This window comes from Pogona vitticeps, chromosome 14 (assembly GCF_051106095.1).
Source record: "Pogona vitticeps strain Pit_001003342236 chromosome 14, PviZW2.1, whole genome shotgun sequence".
Taxonomy (NCBI): Eukaryota; Metazoa; Chordata; class Lepidosauria; order Squamata; family Agamidae; genus Pogona; species Pogona vitticeps.
The window spans coordinates 11,268,877-11,285,610 of record NC_135796.1 but is presented as its reverse complement, the minus strand read 5'-3'; the positions used below and the strand labels follow the sequence as shown (position 1 = coordinate 11,285,610).

The following is a 16,734-nucleotide window of genomic DNA, read 5'->3' as shown; positions in this document are numbered from 1 at the left end:
AAACATATGCATTGGCATAATGTTTACACCGTGCTGGGTATCTTTGCTAACTGGCCAATGCTGGGAGGCTTTCCAGCTACTGACAACGGAGGGTCCAGGTTTGACCTGCAGCAAAATTTGAGCCACCAGACTTGCCCCTCAGACAAGCACTGTGTTGCTGCCCAGCCAGTGCTGGGGAGGTTTCCCAGTGGCCTTGTCACTGGCTGGCTGGCAACGCTCACATTGCTGGTGGGGACACTTTCAGCACCTCCTTTTTCCATGCATGGGAAATGGGTGATGTTGACCCAACCCTGCCACTATCAGTCTCAGTGGGAGCTTCCCAATGCTGGCCAGGCTGTGATCCATGGACTGCTCCACTCATCCTTCATTAATGCTAGGATTCACATTAAAGCGCGGCATGTGAAAATAGGTGGTTTCATGCCTGTTTTAGATAACCTGCAGTTAAAAAAAAGTGCTTTGGGTTATCTGAAAGGTGCCGTTCCTGCTTAAGAATCTCAGTTCAAAGGCAGAAACAAGCTTTTCCTTCTAGTGAGTTGCCAGTTACTGTAGATGTTTCTGCTAGCGAGGGGAAGCAAGCAGGACTGATCCAGCAACATGCCTCAGCACTCTTTATGGAAAACAAGCTTCCCAGCCTTCTCTTTTGTGCAAATGTGGCCTATCTCAAGAAACAAGAGAGATTTGCTAGCAAAGCTTGTCTTTTGTTTTGCCTTAAAAGGGAATCTAATTAAAGAACTGAAATTAATTACCTTGAAACATCTCTAAACCATACACATATAGTTGTTTTTTCATATGGTTTTCATATAGTTGTTTCATTACTGAAACGGCGACATCTACATTGGCTCGGGCATGTCGTGAGAATGGCTGATGGTCGGATGGTTGGATTCCAAAAGCTCTCCTATGTGGAGAATTAGTGCAGGGAAATCGCCCCAGAGGGAGACCACGGCTGCGATACAAGGACATCTGCAAGCGGGATCTGAAGGCCTTAGGAATGGACCTCAACAGATGGGAAACCCTGACAGCTGAGTGTTCAGCCTGGAGGCAGGCGTTGCATCACGGCCTCTCCCAATTTGAAGAGACCCTTGTCCAGCAGGCCGAGGCAAAGAGGCAGTCACAAAAACAGCAAAACCAGGGAGCTGGACACGGAACAGATTGTGTTTGTCTTCAGTGTGGAAGGGATGGTCACTCTCGAATTGGCCTCCTCAGCCACACTAGATGCTGTTCCAAGACCTCCAATACAGAGCACATTACCATAATCTTTCAAGACTGAAGGATGCCTAACTAAACTAATAGTTGTTTATGGGGAAAAAACATTGTCAATGTATTCCAGCTAGAGATGGGCATGAACCTCAATTCGGAGGTTCATGCTGGTTTGTACGCATAGCACCACAGCTGCTGCGTGTTCCCTTCTCCTGCCTCCCCAGCTTCATCTCCCACACCCTCCTCTCCTCCTCCTGTTTGGCAGTTCAATCAGTCTCCAGCAGGAACACAGGCTTCCCTGCCCTGCCTCCTTGGTCAATTGCCCACTCCTACCGGTGGGGACAGCTGAAGGGCAGTGCGCTCCAACTGGTGAGTCACTGGCTGGGGAGGTGGGTGAAGGGAACGTGGGGGCACCTGTGATGTTGTTTGTATGAACTGGCATAAACCTTCTGAACCGAGGTTCGTGTCCATCTCGAATTCCAACCCAACTAACCAGATCACGGCAATCCATTTCTAAAATCAAAAAGTGAAAACGTAGTAGTTTTCAGTCACTACAGAAGAAATCATGGCCCTTTTTGGATGTACTGCTAAACCATGATGCACTGTGTAAATGCTATGTATGCCTGCCCTTGTGCCCTCCTGCACATTTCTCCCTTGAGCATGGCTATGAGAAGGAGAAAAACAGGGCGAAAGACTTCAAACTGTCCAGTGTTTATTTTTACATCCTAACACAGTTTGTCCAAACAAATCAACTCAGCAATAGTTTACAATCATAGCTTGATAACAAGCTATAGTTTAAAACCAAAAGATCTGCCCAATTCAAATCCAGTGAAAACCTAGTTAGTTTAGAACCAGAAATAGATGTATCCAGTGGCCAACCATGACTTAGCAGTATTTTTAAACTGGGCCAGTGAATTTCTCAACAGAAATATAACCCTGATGCTTGCCTTCTAATTTACAGGCATTTCCTATCTTCTGGATTATTTACCACATTTAAAAACAGTTCTTGATAAGTCTTGGATACACTCTGGGACACTCATCCTCCCTTAAAAAGTATTTAAGCAATTTTTATGGTAAACTGGCAGATTTGCTTGAGAAATCTAATTGCTTGAGAGCATAATGCGTTCTTGGCACAACATACACGGGAACAGAGGATGTGCAAGTATGATCCACCAGTTTCAGAGTCTGCAAGGAGCTTTCTATGCTCACAAATAAAAACAGGAGAGAAAAAAACACACACCCAATATGAAGGATATCATTTATAACTGAAATTCAGGCTCAGGAAACACGTGGCCATTTTCCAGTTTGAGTTATCCTGAGTCATTATGAAGCCAGTAATGGTGGAAGTTCCTATTTTCAGAGTGAAAGGGTTGTGCAGGCAAAGGGTAGAGAACTTTTCCCCCTTCTGTGATTTAATGTCTCCCCACACTTTTCTTCAAACTTGATTTATTCACTTGGGGAATCAAAGCATAAACAGGGAACTTACAGAGATGGCTGCAAGCAGAATGAAGAGGGGTCAACTTTCCTATTGCTCCATTTTGCTCTTAAGAAACAGACTGCCAACTTTCTATATAATGGGGCAGACCCTGGTTTAAATAAACACATCATGGGTGGCTGGACCCTTAAAAACTGTGCTTCTGTCAGTAGTATCTGCCTAAAGGAACAGCTGATTATTTCATATACTTCAAAACCACACCATCTTATAAAAGCTGGGAAACGTTTAGTGCCTCCTCAAAATATTATAGAAGGAAAATGCACTTGAGCTCTACCAATTTCTGCGTGTTTGTAAAGCCTTAAGTGCTTTTTGAGCATTTAAATGGATCAAATAAATCCATTCCAAAGAATGCAAATAAATGGTAGCACGCCCTCCATAAAGGTAAAGTTTTCCCTTGACATTTAGTCCAATCATCTCCAATTCTAGAGGGTGGTGCTCATCCCCGTTTCCAAGCCGTAGAGCCAGCGTTTGTCCGAAGACAATCTTCTGTGGTCACGTGGCCAGCGCAACTAGACACAGAATGTTACCTCCCCACCGAGGTGGTACCTATTTATCTACTCGCATTTTTACATGCTTTCAAACTGCTAGGTTGGCAGGAGCTGGGACACACCCTCCATACAATCTGACAAAAACACAGCAGGCCTGCCCATCTTTGACAGAAGGCATATGGCACTTGAGAACAGCTAGTTCCATAAACCAGAGACGAAAATAACTACTATGTGCATCTAAATCTTGACTTAAAGCTGCCAAGACAATATAACACTTTTTTTAAACAAAGGTCCCCAGTTGCAGAACAATATTAAAACAGTTAAATACTTAATAGTTCGCCATGAGGTACATGTAACTGGAACAATGTTGTCTTCTCAAACAGGGTGACAACTTTTTTAGTTCGTTTGCTAAACTATTCATACATGGTAATAAACAAAACCCAAACAAATCTGAAACCCACTGAATACTGCTCTCTCGAAAACCCAGGGCTCTTCGAGAAGGAGCATTCATTCTCCCTAAATGCATCTGATTTCTGCCATCCACATATTCTCCTTGTTCTCATTAATACAGTGACATTTTCCATGACTGGTTTTCCATCCCTTCTGCAAAGCAAGGTTTATTTTTTGGATTTGTTTGTTCCGAGAGCAGAGTTTAGCGCTACAACACTTCCCATGTTAAGTTCATTTCTGCAGTCAGAGCCACCAAGTCAGAAACTTTTAACTAGCTTTTAACGAACACACACACAGTGCCTCCCCCCCCAAGAAGAGAGGTTCCACTAGGAATGTGCATTTCCTGGAAATAACTCATTTTCTGAGACATGAGTTTTAATGAATTCTGAAATATCTTTGCTCTTTCACCACCAACCAGAACCAACTGGGAGAAAGGGGAGTAGAACATTTGCCTCATCGGGAGGTCATCTCCATGGAATGAATAAGGTTCATGAAAGAAATGCATTTGGTGGAGAGGATACTACCAGTCACTTAAATTACCTCAAGCAAAGCTAAAGGTAATGATATGTCTGCATAGGAAATTCCCGTGCTGCAGATTAACTATTAGCAGGTATATTTTTGAACAGTCTTTTCATTTCAATATCTAATCATTTTCACTTAAGCCTTATCAATACATCACTGACGTTCTTTACTAACATTTTCTTTGGTATGCAACCGAGACTAGAAGACCTCAGCTCTTACATGGAAACAAGACTGCCAACGTTCCAGTTTCTATTACTTTATATAATACTGAATGTAACCTTAGGAATCCATTCATTTCCTGTAATAGCAGTGATAGCTTATTATACATTATAATTAAATAATACCAAAACGCAGCCTCTTTAAATGAAATGTCATTTAAAAATATCCCAGAGGATCCCATCTTGGTACCTTTCACCGTCTCCCAAGGCACAGGGATGTGAACAGACAGTCTTGAAACTAAGTCCAAAGAGTTAAAGGCAGCTCTTACACAGGTGTATAAACCTGTAACTGAGTTTTATCACTTCAGATTGAAGTGATTAAAAAAAGAACATGGTCCACCACCTCCATTATAAAACAATAACACTGTCCTCCCATGTATAAATCAAGAGGGTAGAATTCTTTCATTCCCCAGATGCAACACACTTTTCTGCACAGAGATTCTGGGGATGTGAAGAAAGAGGGTTTATGTTCTCGTCTATTCCTCCAACCTACAATCTGAAGTCGATGAACCAAGAACAGGCCTGAGATATGGAAGAATCCAAGTTATAATAAATACACTGGGCCACTTTAGGTTCAGGCATTCTGTCTGCCACACAATAACTCTGGGTTTTCATGGTGAAAGAGTTTTGTTTTCAAAACCTGCTTACGTTTGGAGGTTGTGCTTTAAGTCCCGTCGGACAGTCACCCTTTCAGCTGCTGCCCCTTCAAGTTGTTCCCTGTAGAGCTGAAAAAGTTGAAGCGTGAATCTGTTGGGCAGTCATCGGGCAGAGCAGCTTTTTGTGTCTCCGAGACAGTCGGACAGGATATTTCTGGGCTCCCTTAGAAACACCAGCAGAACAGTGATGTTGTCAGTGGACCCGCTCTCCTTGGCTGCAGCCACCAGACTCTCCGCCGCGTTGAGACCCTCTCCTTTGTTTCGCCTTAAGTGCTCAAGAACATGGTCCACCACCTCAAAAGGCTGGATGGCGTCAAAGAATCCATCACAGGCTAGAAGCACGTAATCTTCAGCACCAGTCAGTTCAAAGGAGGCACTATCGGCACAGCCAGAAACATAAGGCTTTTGAAGCAGATCACCTAGAGAAGACAGGGAGACTGCAGTAAAGGTTCATAAAAATTACAGATTTTGAGGCATCCCACCCTTTTTTTTTGTGAGTATCCAAATCCTTTCCTTTATTTTTGTGAACATCCAATCCTCTCTATGAACACTGCTGGTTACAGAAATATTCCAAATTAATCCCACAATAAGTTTTTTTTCCATACAAGCATTTAACTCAAGGTGTAGTGATAATAAAAAAATATATATTTAGACAAAGAGTACTAGATGTTGGAGCTCAAACTAACCTCACTGTTTTCAGATCCTTGAAAAATGTCAAATGGTGAGTGGGTACAAAATGCTTAGTGGGGACTCTGGAAAGCCGTTGCGGGATTACATTTTGAACAAATGGAATCAATGATGAAATCGGGGAGATTCCAGGGTATATCAATTCAAGACAGACGGTGTATCTGTGAGGCACCAGCTATGGAAGAGCTAACTGGTTATATTCTTGGCTGTCAGTTATGTACAGACATCAGAGAATATTATCTAGATCCCTTGTTGAAGAGAAGAAACTCTGGGGAGTAAAAAATAAACCAGACTTCCTCCTTCAAGGGACAAAGTAATGCATGACCCAAAACACTGCCCTATTCACGATAAAGGTGTCCAGATGCAGGGAGAAATTTAAGGACTCCAGACTAAAAGTAGCACTGAGTCCTGATAATATAATAACATGAATGTGATCTGATAAACTCACTAATTTTAGTGTGTCTTAATATAATCACAGTCAAATACCACTCTGTATCTGATTAATCTATCTCATGAGTTGATTCAAAGGTATCTAAAGTAGTAGGATGGGGAACGCATGCCCCTCCAAATAATCACAGTCTGAAAACATCTAGAGGTCCACACACTCTCCATTCCTATTGTAAGCAGAGCTCTTTCAAAAATCTCTTTGGAAGCAGAATGTGAATTTGGGCTACAGAAGCAGCACTGAAGATATTTTGTGGGCAATATGACATACATACCCTATCTTGATCTTTTAATTTTTTTATTTCTCTTGAAATTACTCCAGCATTTTGCCCACACAGGAACATACATACGTCTTATGGTGGTCAAAATCTGCATTAAATATGGACTTTATTTTAGTTTCACCACTGTGTTTTTTCCTTATCCTTGTTATGCATGGAACTATTTCTCTTATTTATATTTTGCAATTAAATTGCATTGGTTTAATCTGGAAATTGTGAACTAAGGCAAGTATCACACAAGAAAAAGAGCCTCTATGTCAGATATGATGAAGTAAGCTAGGAAGATGTGCAAAACACTCTAATGAAATGTTGCTTTAAACTGTTTGGTTTTTAAAACTAACTTGTTAGTTGTTGGCGGGGACCTTCAAAGGGTGAGAAGTTCTCATCTATCAGGTTGTGATGCAAGATCTAGCCAAATTCTGAACGTTCATGTACCTCCAAAGAGAAGACCACGGTTAATGCTAACTATAATTTGGAATCCCAACTGCTATCTGATTCACAAGCTCATAAGGTCACTCCTGCTTCCACGCTGCTACAATATTAGAGGTAGAACAACAGGCTTAACATGAGATGGTTAACCAAAATCATGCCAAGCACAAACTGTGACTGAAATCCTGTTGCTTAGGAAGTTGCACTAGAACAGGCCCACTGAATCAGTAGGGATTTAGTAAGTCAAATCTGAATCAATAGAACCTATATATTATTAGTTGCTTCCCCAAATTCTCAGCGATTCAGTCCATGACTTGTAAACCAATATCAAACCATGTTTTTACTTCTGGCTCACTGGCCAATTGCAAAAACATGCCTTTGTAACACTATTAAATTTTCTTAACTGTTTTGGCATGGAGACTGGAGGCAGCCACAGGCTTCTCCCTGTGGTCCTTCAGCTCATTATTTGATTTTTTTCAATATACTTTTCATTGAAATGATAGGAAGGGTCTGGTTAAAGACTCTTCCTCTTCACACACAGGAGGCATTGGCAGTATGAACACTTTGCTATACAGTGGTGCCTCGCTTAACGAGTGCACCGTATAGCGATGTTTCCGTATAGCGATCCCTTTTTCGGGATCGCTATACGGAAACATACCCGATCTTCGCAATGGGGAAAACCCGCATTGCGAAGATTGGGTATTGCGGCGGCCATTTTGGAGCCGCCGAACAGCTAATCGGCGGTTCCAAAATGGCCACCGGAAGCCCGGAAATGGCTGCCGGCAGCCGTTTTCGCACCCTGCCCTCGCTTAGCGAGGGCGCGAAAATGGCTGCCGGCAAGGGGAATCCTCGCTGAACGGGTAAGTAAACAAGGTATTGGAACGCATTAAACTAAGTTTAATGCGTTTCAATACGTTTCCCCTACCCGTTTAGCGATGATTCCATATAGCGAGGGTTAATCCGGAACGGATTAACCTCGCTATGCGGGGCACCACTGTAGATGGTGTTCTGAACAGGAATGAAAGTATCAGCAATGAAATAGGTTTTCACCAGTGAACTACTAATGGAGTAAAAACATGGCATGTGTCCATACATATATACACACTCATTTTAAAATGCAATAACTTGCTTTCCAATCCCCACCCAAAATAAGCTAAAACATGTATAAAACACACAATCCACAACCTATAACCTGGCAAAGGATAAAAATTAAAATCAGTTCCTAAAACTAATGTTATGCAACCAAACATAAAAATTCAATTCTGCACAAATCTTATAGAAAACTAAGATGTCAGGTTGATATTGGGAGTATTCCCAAAATAGTGGCATCATTGTCTTATGTAGCTTCCAGTGTTATTGTAAGAGCACCGAGCAGGGCATTTTTAGATGACTCAGGTAATAAAAAGAAGTCATGTGGTTCTTGCACACAATCCAAAGATAAGGAGTGGTGTGATCTTAATTAGATCATTTAAAAAAATCACAAAGAAATGCTAGCTTTCAACCATACAGGTCTTTGTCAGGCTGGTTATCACTCTACTGTGGGTGATGAAGGAAAAAAAAACGTGAAAGGGATGAAAGCAGCTCACATGGAAACCTAACATTAAAAAAACCATATTATTTATCAAGAATTGGCTCTTAACAGAAATTAATCAATGGAGACCAAATAATAAATACTGAACAAGGATTCAAATGTGAAAAGTTCAGGGAGACCCTCGGATGTGCTCTCTGTTTTGTGTACAGTGGTGCCTTGCTTAATGATTGCCCTGCATTACGACAAAATTGCTGTACGATGATCTTTTTGCGATCGCAATTGTGATTGCAAAACGATGGTCTAAATAGCGTTTTTTCGCTTTGCGACGATCGGTTCCCTGCCTTGGGAACCGATTCTTCACAAAACGATGTTTTTTAAACAGCTGATCGGCAGTTTCAAAATGGCCGCCGGGTGCTTAAAATGGCTCCCCGCTGTGTTTAGGGACAGATTCCTCGCTATACAGGCAGTGAAAATGGCTGCTGTATGGAGGATCTTCGCTGGACGGTGAGTTTTTACCCCACTGGAACCATTAAACGGGTTTCAATGTGTTTCAGTGGGGTTTTTCATTTCGTTTTACAATGTTTTCGCTTAACAGCGATTTTCCAGGAATGGATTATTGTCATTAAGCGAGGCACCACTGTACTGCTTTTTGTTCCCCAAACAAAGATTTCACAGCATCACACGTGAAACTCAAAGCAAAACCATAATGGGGAGAATCCTCCTGCATTTTTACAACACACACAAGAAGAACTGTGTTACATTCTTATAGCTAACTGATGAGGCACAGAGGTGCATGCCAGGCACACTATGAACAAGAGAAGAGCACCTCAAGTAGTGCTTAGTAGTGACTCCGACACTTCTTATGTGCACATAAAAATCCAGTATAATTCTAACCAGTGAAGACAACATACTTTGGCACTAAGATAGCCTAAGAAATGCCTTCTCCTATACAAACCTATCTGTACACTGTAATCCTTGGGGGACGTTTAGTCTGTGTTTTGCCTCTGTGTGAAATACACTGGGTGTGTGCACAAGTGGTAGCCTTTTCAGCACTGCTATCTATTGCACCAGGATGCATATGTGGCTCCTTCTCTGCATGTGTTTATTTAGCTTTTCAAATCTTTATAGTGTAGTTTTTGTCTAAAGAAGGCCATCAAGATAGTTCCCAACAAAAAAACAGACCAGTGTTTATCATTACAGTGTAAAAATATATTTAGGCTCCAGGCTAAATATTGCTTTTTAAGAAAGTGTTTGTAAAGTGCAATGGCTGAATGCTCTGATGGTTTTATTTGCCTCCTGCTGCTTTTTAAAAAAGTTATTATTTTTGCCTCTGCTGATATACTGCTTATTCCATGTTTTACTGAATTTTTCTTTACAGACTGTGAGTTGCCTTTACAAAGTAATCTTTATGAAAAGAAAAGCAGTCTACGTGTGCTTTTAATAAACAAATGACTAAAGCATTTCACATGCAGAAGTGTAAACAAGGTTATAAATTGCTGTCTCAAAATCTGAAAACACCCCAATGTCTGTTAAAATAAAAGGAAGAAAGAATAGCAATAGCTTCTGATACCAGAAACACTTTTAGGGCATCTTGGGTGGCACATCTACATCGTTAAACTATCATAACAAATGCTTCCAGGAGGCATCTGAAGGAGCTTTATTCTTTAGTGTGTGCACTCTCAGGTGTGTGTTACTATGGCAATGTACAGTGCAGAACAATTATTAATGTAGGTGCAATAATAGCAGCAACTGAGTCCAAGGTTAGCAAATCTCTCTCTTAGTGTTAAGAAGAAGAACGAATGCTATTATACAAAAAGGATTTAGACAGGTTTTCTCTCCTATCCCATTCATTATAGGCTTCCAGAAGAAACATTCATTTGGTGTCAAACAACTGCTTTCAAAATATGTAAACTCTTTAATTGTCGAGTTTCTAATTGTTGCAACTGTGATTTGAAATAACTTCCTATGAGAAATGTGTAATTTCAAACTGTGGGAAGAAAAAAACCAACCTCCCATTACTCATATATATTACCATTTTAAAATTTGAGCTAAATAAGTTAAACGAACTGTTTGTTATAGCTCTCATAAGCCTTGAGAACGGTGCTTACCAATAGCTCTGGAAACAGCCAGGGTTCCGTTAACACGCCAGCAGTCCATGTAAGTTACACAACCTCCTAATGCTTCGATGCGTTGTCTCTCATCCTACATAGACAAATGTTGCTCCATGAGTGACATCTATAGTTGCATTGATGAAAACCTGTTTATGTCCAGCCTAATGCAATTCTACCTGGGTTTTAAGGCTGTCTTGATATCTATACAACGTTCAGTCATTTCAGGGGTGAGAATCACTTTATTCCTGCCATGGATTTTGATGGCTGCCCTCCATCCTTAGCATTCCAATTTCTGGTTCCAGCAGGCATGCTGTGCCTCCCCCCAGAAGCTTCAGGAATATATGATTTCCTATGTAAACATCATGCCCTTGGACCACATTTAGATACAAGTGACTCCAGGGGGACCAGGGTTAAGACAAAGGTAGCCCTTGGAAATACGCATGTAGTCTGCAGGCTCTACTTTGCTCACCTCTTTCCTAACTCCTGGTAATAATACTCCCCAAACTTACCGTATTTTTCGCTCTATAAGACGCACTTTCCCCCCACAAAATAGGGGGGAGGAAAGTCTGTGCGTCTTATGGAGCGAAGAAAACAGATTATTTTTCCCTGTTTTCTTCTCCTAAAAATTTGGTGCGTCTTATGGAGAGGTGCGTCTTATGGAGCGAAAAATACGGTAATTCCCAGTCCCAAAATATTCGCTATAAGCAGTCCTTCCAACACTACAGATGATCTTCGCCGAGTTGTCATGTTTTCTTCCAATATGGATGCCTTAACTATTTCAAGAAGTACCTTGATTTGTTTTTATCAATATACCGTGTTTCCCCGAAACTCACAGTATTCTATGGCTCGAATATGCTTAACAATCCATAGATTTGGGAAGTTGGGAGGTCCTCACTGGGACACTTCAGGGCCTTTAAATCTTAATTTGGAGACTAATCTATTATTGCCTACCTAGGGAGTCCCAGAAACACATGGAGTTCTTTTTTTAAAAAACTTTGACTAGGCAGGTTGCATGTTAGAAAGAATAATAAAACATTCACAAAAGCCACGACCTTTGCAAGAAAGATAAAGGAGTAGCCGTTACCTCTCTCTCTGGTTTATGAGGTTCCATCAGGTTTATAGTTTTTCCATCCCGGACCAGCATAACCTGGGAGTCGCCAAGCCAAGCGATATGTAACTTGTTCCCAACAATCAAGGCAGCCACCCCAGTGCTACCGCTCCGTAGCTTCTGTGGATTTTTTTTTTTAAAAAAAAGAGAAAATATGTTTTGAAGAGTCTTCTAGAGGATGGAACAATTGTGTGGGGATAATTGCTGCTCATTACTTAAGTACGCAACAAGCTAGTGTCAAAGACACTCTTATTAGTGATGTGAAAAGAATTACTGTGAATCCACACCAGCCTATTTAGTTGTAATGAGATCTATCTGATTGTTCAAAACATCTGTCAAGGAATGAAACATGACTAGTTATTGTGCACCCACATATGACACAAACACAAATCCACATGCCACAGCCTTTTTAATTCGGCTATGAATTCCGTAACTGAGGTTCCAATCTTATCCAACCTTAAATAGTTAAGTGCCACTCAGAGCTGGAAAAAGTTACTATTTTGGCAGGATGGACAAGGATAGTGAGAATGGTTGTCTAAATACAGTCGTGCCCCGCTGGACGATTACTCCGTTTAACGATGAATCCACTTAACGTTGAAGTTTCTGCGATCGCAAAACAATGTTTAGATTGGGTTTTTTCACTTCACGTTGATCGGTTCCCTGTTTTGGGAACCGATTTTTCGCTTTACGACGATCAGCAAACAGCTGATTGTCTGGTTTCAAAATGGCCCCCGGCTTTCAAAATGGCCCCCCGTTGTTTTCTAGGACGGATTCCTTGCTATACAGGCACCGAAAATGGCTGCCGTATGGAGGATCTTCGCTGGACGAGCAGGTATTCAGCCCACTGTAACGCATTGAACGGTTTTCAATGCGTTTCAATGGGTTTTTTAATTTCGTTTGATGTTTTTGCTCTACAGTGATTTTGCTGGAACGAATTAACGTCGTCAAGCGAGGCACCACTGTAACCAGTTCTGGTCCCACTGAACTAACTCATCAGGACTCCTTTGGGCCTATGTAGTCAGGGCCATTTGGCAAGCAAGACCATGTTAACACCTGATTGTTGTTTCTGTGTACGAAACACTGTAAATAAGCTGTCGTGTGAAAACATGCCTTTTAACTTCTCACCAGCGCAGCTGCAGCAAATATAGTCGTAAATGCAATAGTGACACTAGATGAGCTTCACTGAGTTTTCATGTTTTCTTCCAATATGGACGCCTTGACTATTTCAAGTACCGTGGTTTGTTTTCATCAATATACCGTGTTTCCCCGAAAATAAGACAGTGTCTTACATTAATTTTTGCTCAAAAAAAACAAAAATAAAAACAAAAACAAAAAACGCATTAGGGCTTATTTTCAGGGGATGTTTTATTTTACAGTCATGTCATCCTCTGGTTGCTGCACAAGGGTGGCGAGCAGGGTTTCACTTCAGGGGTAGGGCTTATATTACGAGCATCCTGAAAAATCATAGGTAAAGGTAAAGGTTCCCCTTGACAATTTTTGTCCAGTCGTGTTCGACTCTAGGGGGCGGTGCTCATCCCCGTTTCCAAGCCATAGAGCCAGCGTTTTTGTCCGAAGACAATCTTCCGTGGTCACATGGCCAGTGCGACTTAGACATGGAACGCTGTTACCTTCTCACCGAGGTGGTCCCTACTATTTATCTGCTCACATTTGCATGTTTTCAAATCGCTAGGTTGGCGGGAGCTGGGACACGTGACAGGCGCTCACTCTGTCACGTGGATTCGATCTTACAAGTGAAGATCTACAGACCTTACAGCACAGAGGTTTCTGCGGTTTAACCCGCAGCGCCACCACGTCCCTTCAAAAAATCATACTGGGGCTTATTTTCAGGTCAGGTCTTATTTTCAGGGAAATGGGGTAGTACTACCTTTTGCAATTTTTTTCTGGTGCTTTTTAACATCCTTTACAATAAATCACTGCAGTGCTCAATGTGAGGTGAGAGGGTAAAATCAGAGGTAGAGGACCACCATAAAGTATAGTGGTTGCATGTGAATATGCTTTAAGTAAACTTCACTCATGCTCACATATCCTTATTTCATAACTACTTTGCTAAATAAGGATGATTAAGATAATAATAAGATTATATAACCAATTCAAGGGTACCTAATGTCATTTGAATACTGAAAACATTCAGGTTCCTCGCTAGACAGTTACCTCGCATGACAGTTTTTTCGCTAGACATTGACTTTTTGGGATCGCTATAGCAATTTGCAAAACAGTGATTCCTATGGGGGAATTTCACTGGACAATGTTTAGTCCCTGCTTCACAAACCAGTTTTTGCTAGACAACGATTTTGACAGCTCCCTCTGCGCTTGCAAAATGGGTGTTTTCGGGACCTAAGTTTCGCAAGACAGCTATTTAAACAGCTGACCGGCGGTTTGCAAAGCGGCTTTCCTATGACCGGTCTTCGCTAGGCAATGACGATTCTTCCCCATCGGAACGCATTAAACAGGTTTCAATGCATTCCAATAGGGAAATGCTTTTCGCTAGACAATGATTTCGCTAAACAGCGATTTCAGTGGAAGTTTATCATCGTCTAGCGAGGCACCACTGTATATTCATGACCATGGTATGATTAGAGTACTCTTCTAATACTACTGTGTTCATCCACTAGAAATCTCCTGTGCTTCTTAATTATGTTACCTGCTGTGCTTTGATGCTTTCTACACTTCAGTGCCCTTCCAGAACATTTGTGTGATGCCACTTTTCTGCCACTGCTTCCAGATAATACCCCTATTGCATAATTACTCTATTTCCTCAGGGTACATAGTCTAGGCTTGACTGTGTATCCTATTATTTGACCAACCATCCTAGGAACCTCCCTCTTCAGAGCTCACTAAGTACCTTCTTCTGAAAAGGCACTTTCATAAGACTGCCGTTTATCCTTAAGAATTGAACTAAAATATTGATTTCTATGACACAGCAGTTTTGTTTCTTTTCTATTATTTGATGCCCTTCCATGATCCTTGAATTTTCTTTTTTCTCTTCATTTGGTGCAGTCAGAATTGTGAATGGGTAGCAAGTGTCTAAAAAGTACTTGTATAACCCAATTATTTGGAAATAAGGCCAAATGATTTTAAGAAAGTACCATATTTTTCTGTGTATAAGACACCCCCATGTATAAGACTTTTCTAACCCCAAATTAAGAAATTTAAGTGGGGCTTAGCAAATGGAGGGGAAAGCAGGGATCAATATTAATATCAATATTATTAATACTGAGTGCCCATGTCTCCACACACTCACCTCTCTTTTGGCTTTCAAAAGAAACATTTCATCTGTTTTTTCAAAGGATTCTTTTAAGGCCACCTCTGGATTTTTCAGGATCTCCTTGTGATGTGCCAAATTTACATGCAAATGAGTCGCTGCATAATTAGCAGCATCAATTCCGCCATGACCATCGAAGACCGCAAAGTAAGCTCTGTCCACATTGTCCTGTAGGTAGCATGGCCGTGTAAACACATAGACAAACAAAAACAGAACAGAAATTCATTTCCTACTGATCAAAGCAGAACTAGAAGGAAACTTTGAGTTTCAAATGTCCCTCTGGTTGTATGATTATGGACAAGCAGAGCAGTTGACATTTGCCGAATCTAATCACTTCACAATGACCTTTATATGGGTCACCCTCACATATTTAAGCAATGACACTCTACTCACTACTACAATAACCTACAAAGGTAGAAACATTAAAACCACAGATTGGCAACATGTGACCCTCCAGATGTTATGGAACTGCAACATATATCACTACTGGTTATGCCAATTAGAACTAATTAGAGATATGGCCCCACAATAACAACCAGGGAGCCACACAGTCTCGCCTCACAAACAGTAAGGGGCGTTTAGAAATTCAGATTATGATCTTACATTATTAGAACACACAGCCTAGCACACAGCTTGTGTAGTCCACCTATTACCAGTTGGACAGCTGATTCCTCACAGCACTTAGACACGATAATAGTCATAATACTCTGTCATGATTCTCACTGAGGCTCCAGCAGAATTTGTGGGGCTCAACTAGCCTGACTTCCCATACAAAATGTACATGCAGAAGGACACACATATGTGCCCTATAACCACAAACTTCTCTGCTTTCAACTCTCTTCTTTGATGATTAGATTGGTAACTTGTGGCACAACTGTATTGTGGGGACAGGTGTCCTTTCGGACAAGAGCCCACTGCTCCTGCTTCATGTATACAGACCACATCAAATTTGCGATTTTGAAACAACGACCGGGGGGAAAGAAGAAAAGAGAAAGAGAGAGAGAGAAATTTGCCCTTGTCAAAACTGGATGATTTCTGCTCATTTCTTCTGAGCACCTAAAATATTCTCAGAAGTGGATGGTGACTATTAGTGGCTACCCATGGTCCTTCCTCTGAGGGACATACCGTCAGGCCAAAAAGTTGATTAAAATCCGGGAGAGAAACATGTCTGTCCTCCATTTTCCGGCGGGTATTCCGGGTTGCATGGACAGAAATCTGGAGATAGCGCTCAAGGGGCTTCAGGGTTGGCGGCTGCTTCTGCCACTTGCAGCAAACATCCCAGAGTTTGTTGAAGAAGCTGTGCTGCAAAGCAGCTCCATCCAGTACTATAACAAGAAAAAAAGGAAAGGAAAAAGGAATGAATACAAAGTCAGCATAATTTTGGTTTCTCCCTTATGCCATTTCTCTCACTGCCCGAGGTTTCTATCCCGACTTTGCAAATACACTAGACGGTGTGCTAATAATCTTGTTCTCACGGCCTAGTTCCATGTTTAAATATTAATTATGGCTAGTAAAAAATTATGCTGTGATTGTGGAACTCAAAGCAACAATGCCAGGAATCCTGCTTTAGAACAGGATGAGGCAGATTTTAGGCTTTTGGGATGTACTTTTTTTTTTTAACCAGAAAACTGAGGTCTACTAACTAAAGCCAGTTGTGCAGTATTCCAAGGCCTCCACAAACTGAACCAGTCTGTTGGATAAAACTACTGTTTCCTAGCACCCAAGCCACATAATTTTATTGCTATTGCAATGTGCATTATTCTGTCACACTGTCTCCAGGAGAAGGGCAACATGAAAAATGAAATAAAATAAAATAAAATGTTAAGCATCATGTTAG

The 16,734-nt window shown here is 41.3% G+C and overlaps 1 protein-coding gene across 2 annotated transcripts in view; it reads right to left on the bottom strand.

Moving 5' to 3' along the window:
- Positions 1-16,734, bottom strand: part of PPM1F (protein phosphatase, Mg2+/Mn2+ dependent 1F) — a 47,029-nt gene that overhangs the window by 13,244 nt on the left and 17,051 nt on the right. Inside the window, exons 3-7 of one of the 2 annotated variants that reach the window (XR_012081965.2) lie at positions 16,023-16,222; positions 14,877-15,065; positions 11,591-11,734; positions 10,504-10,597; positions 5,019-5,445 (exon numbers count right to left, since the gene is read on the bottom strand). Coding sequence is in view for 1 of the 2 variants with exons in the window: in XM_072983578.2 (XP_072839679.2) it covers positions 5,129-5,445; positions 10,504-10,597; positions 11,591-11,734; positions 14,877-15,065; positions 16,023-16,222 (944 nt within the window). In the remaining variant the exon portion in view is untranslated. Of the gene's footprint in view, positions 1-1,774; positions 5,446-10,503; positions 10,598-11,590; positions 11,735-14,876; positions 15,066-16,022; positions 16,223-16,734 lie in introns of those variants that run through there. The other variant, XM_072983578.2, reaches the window with a different exon arrangement.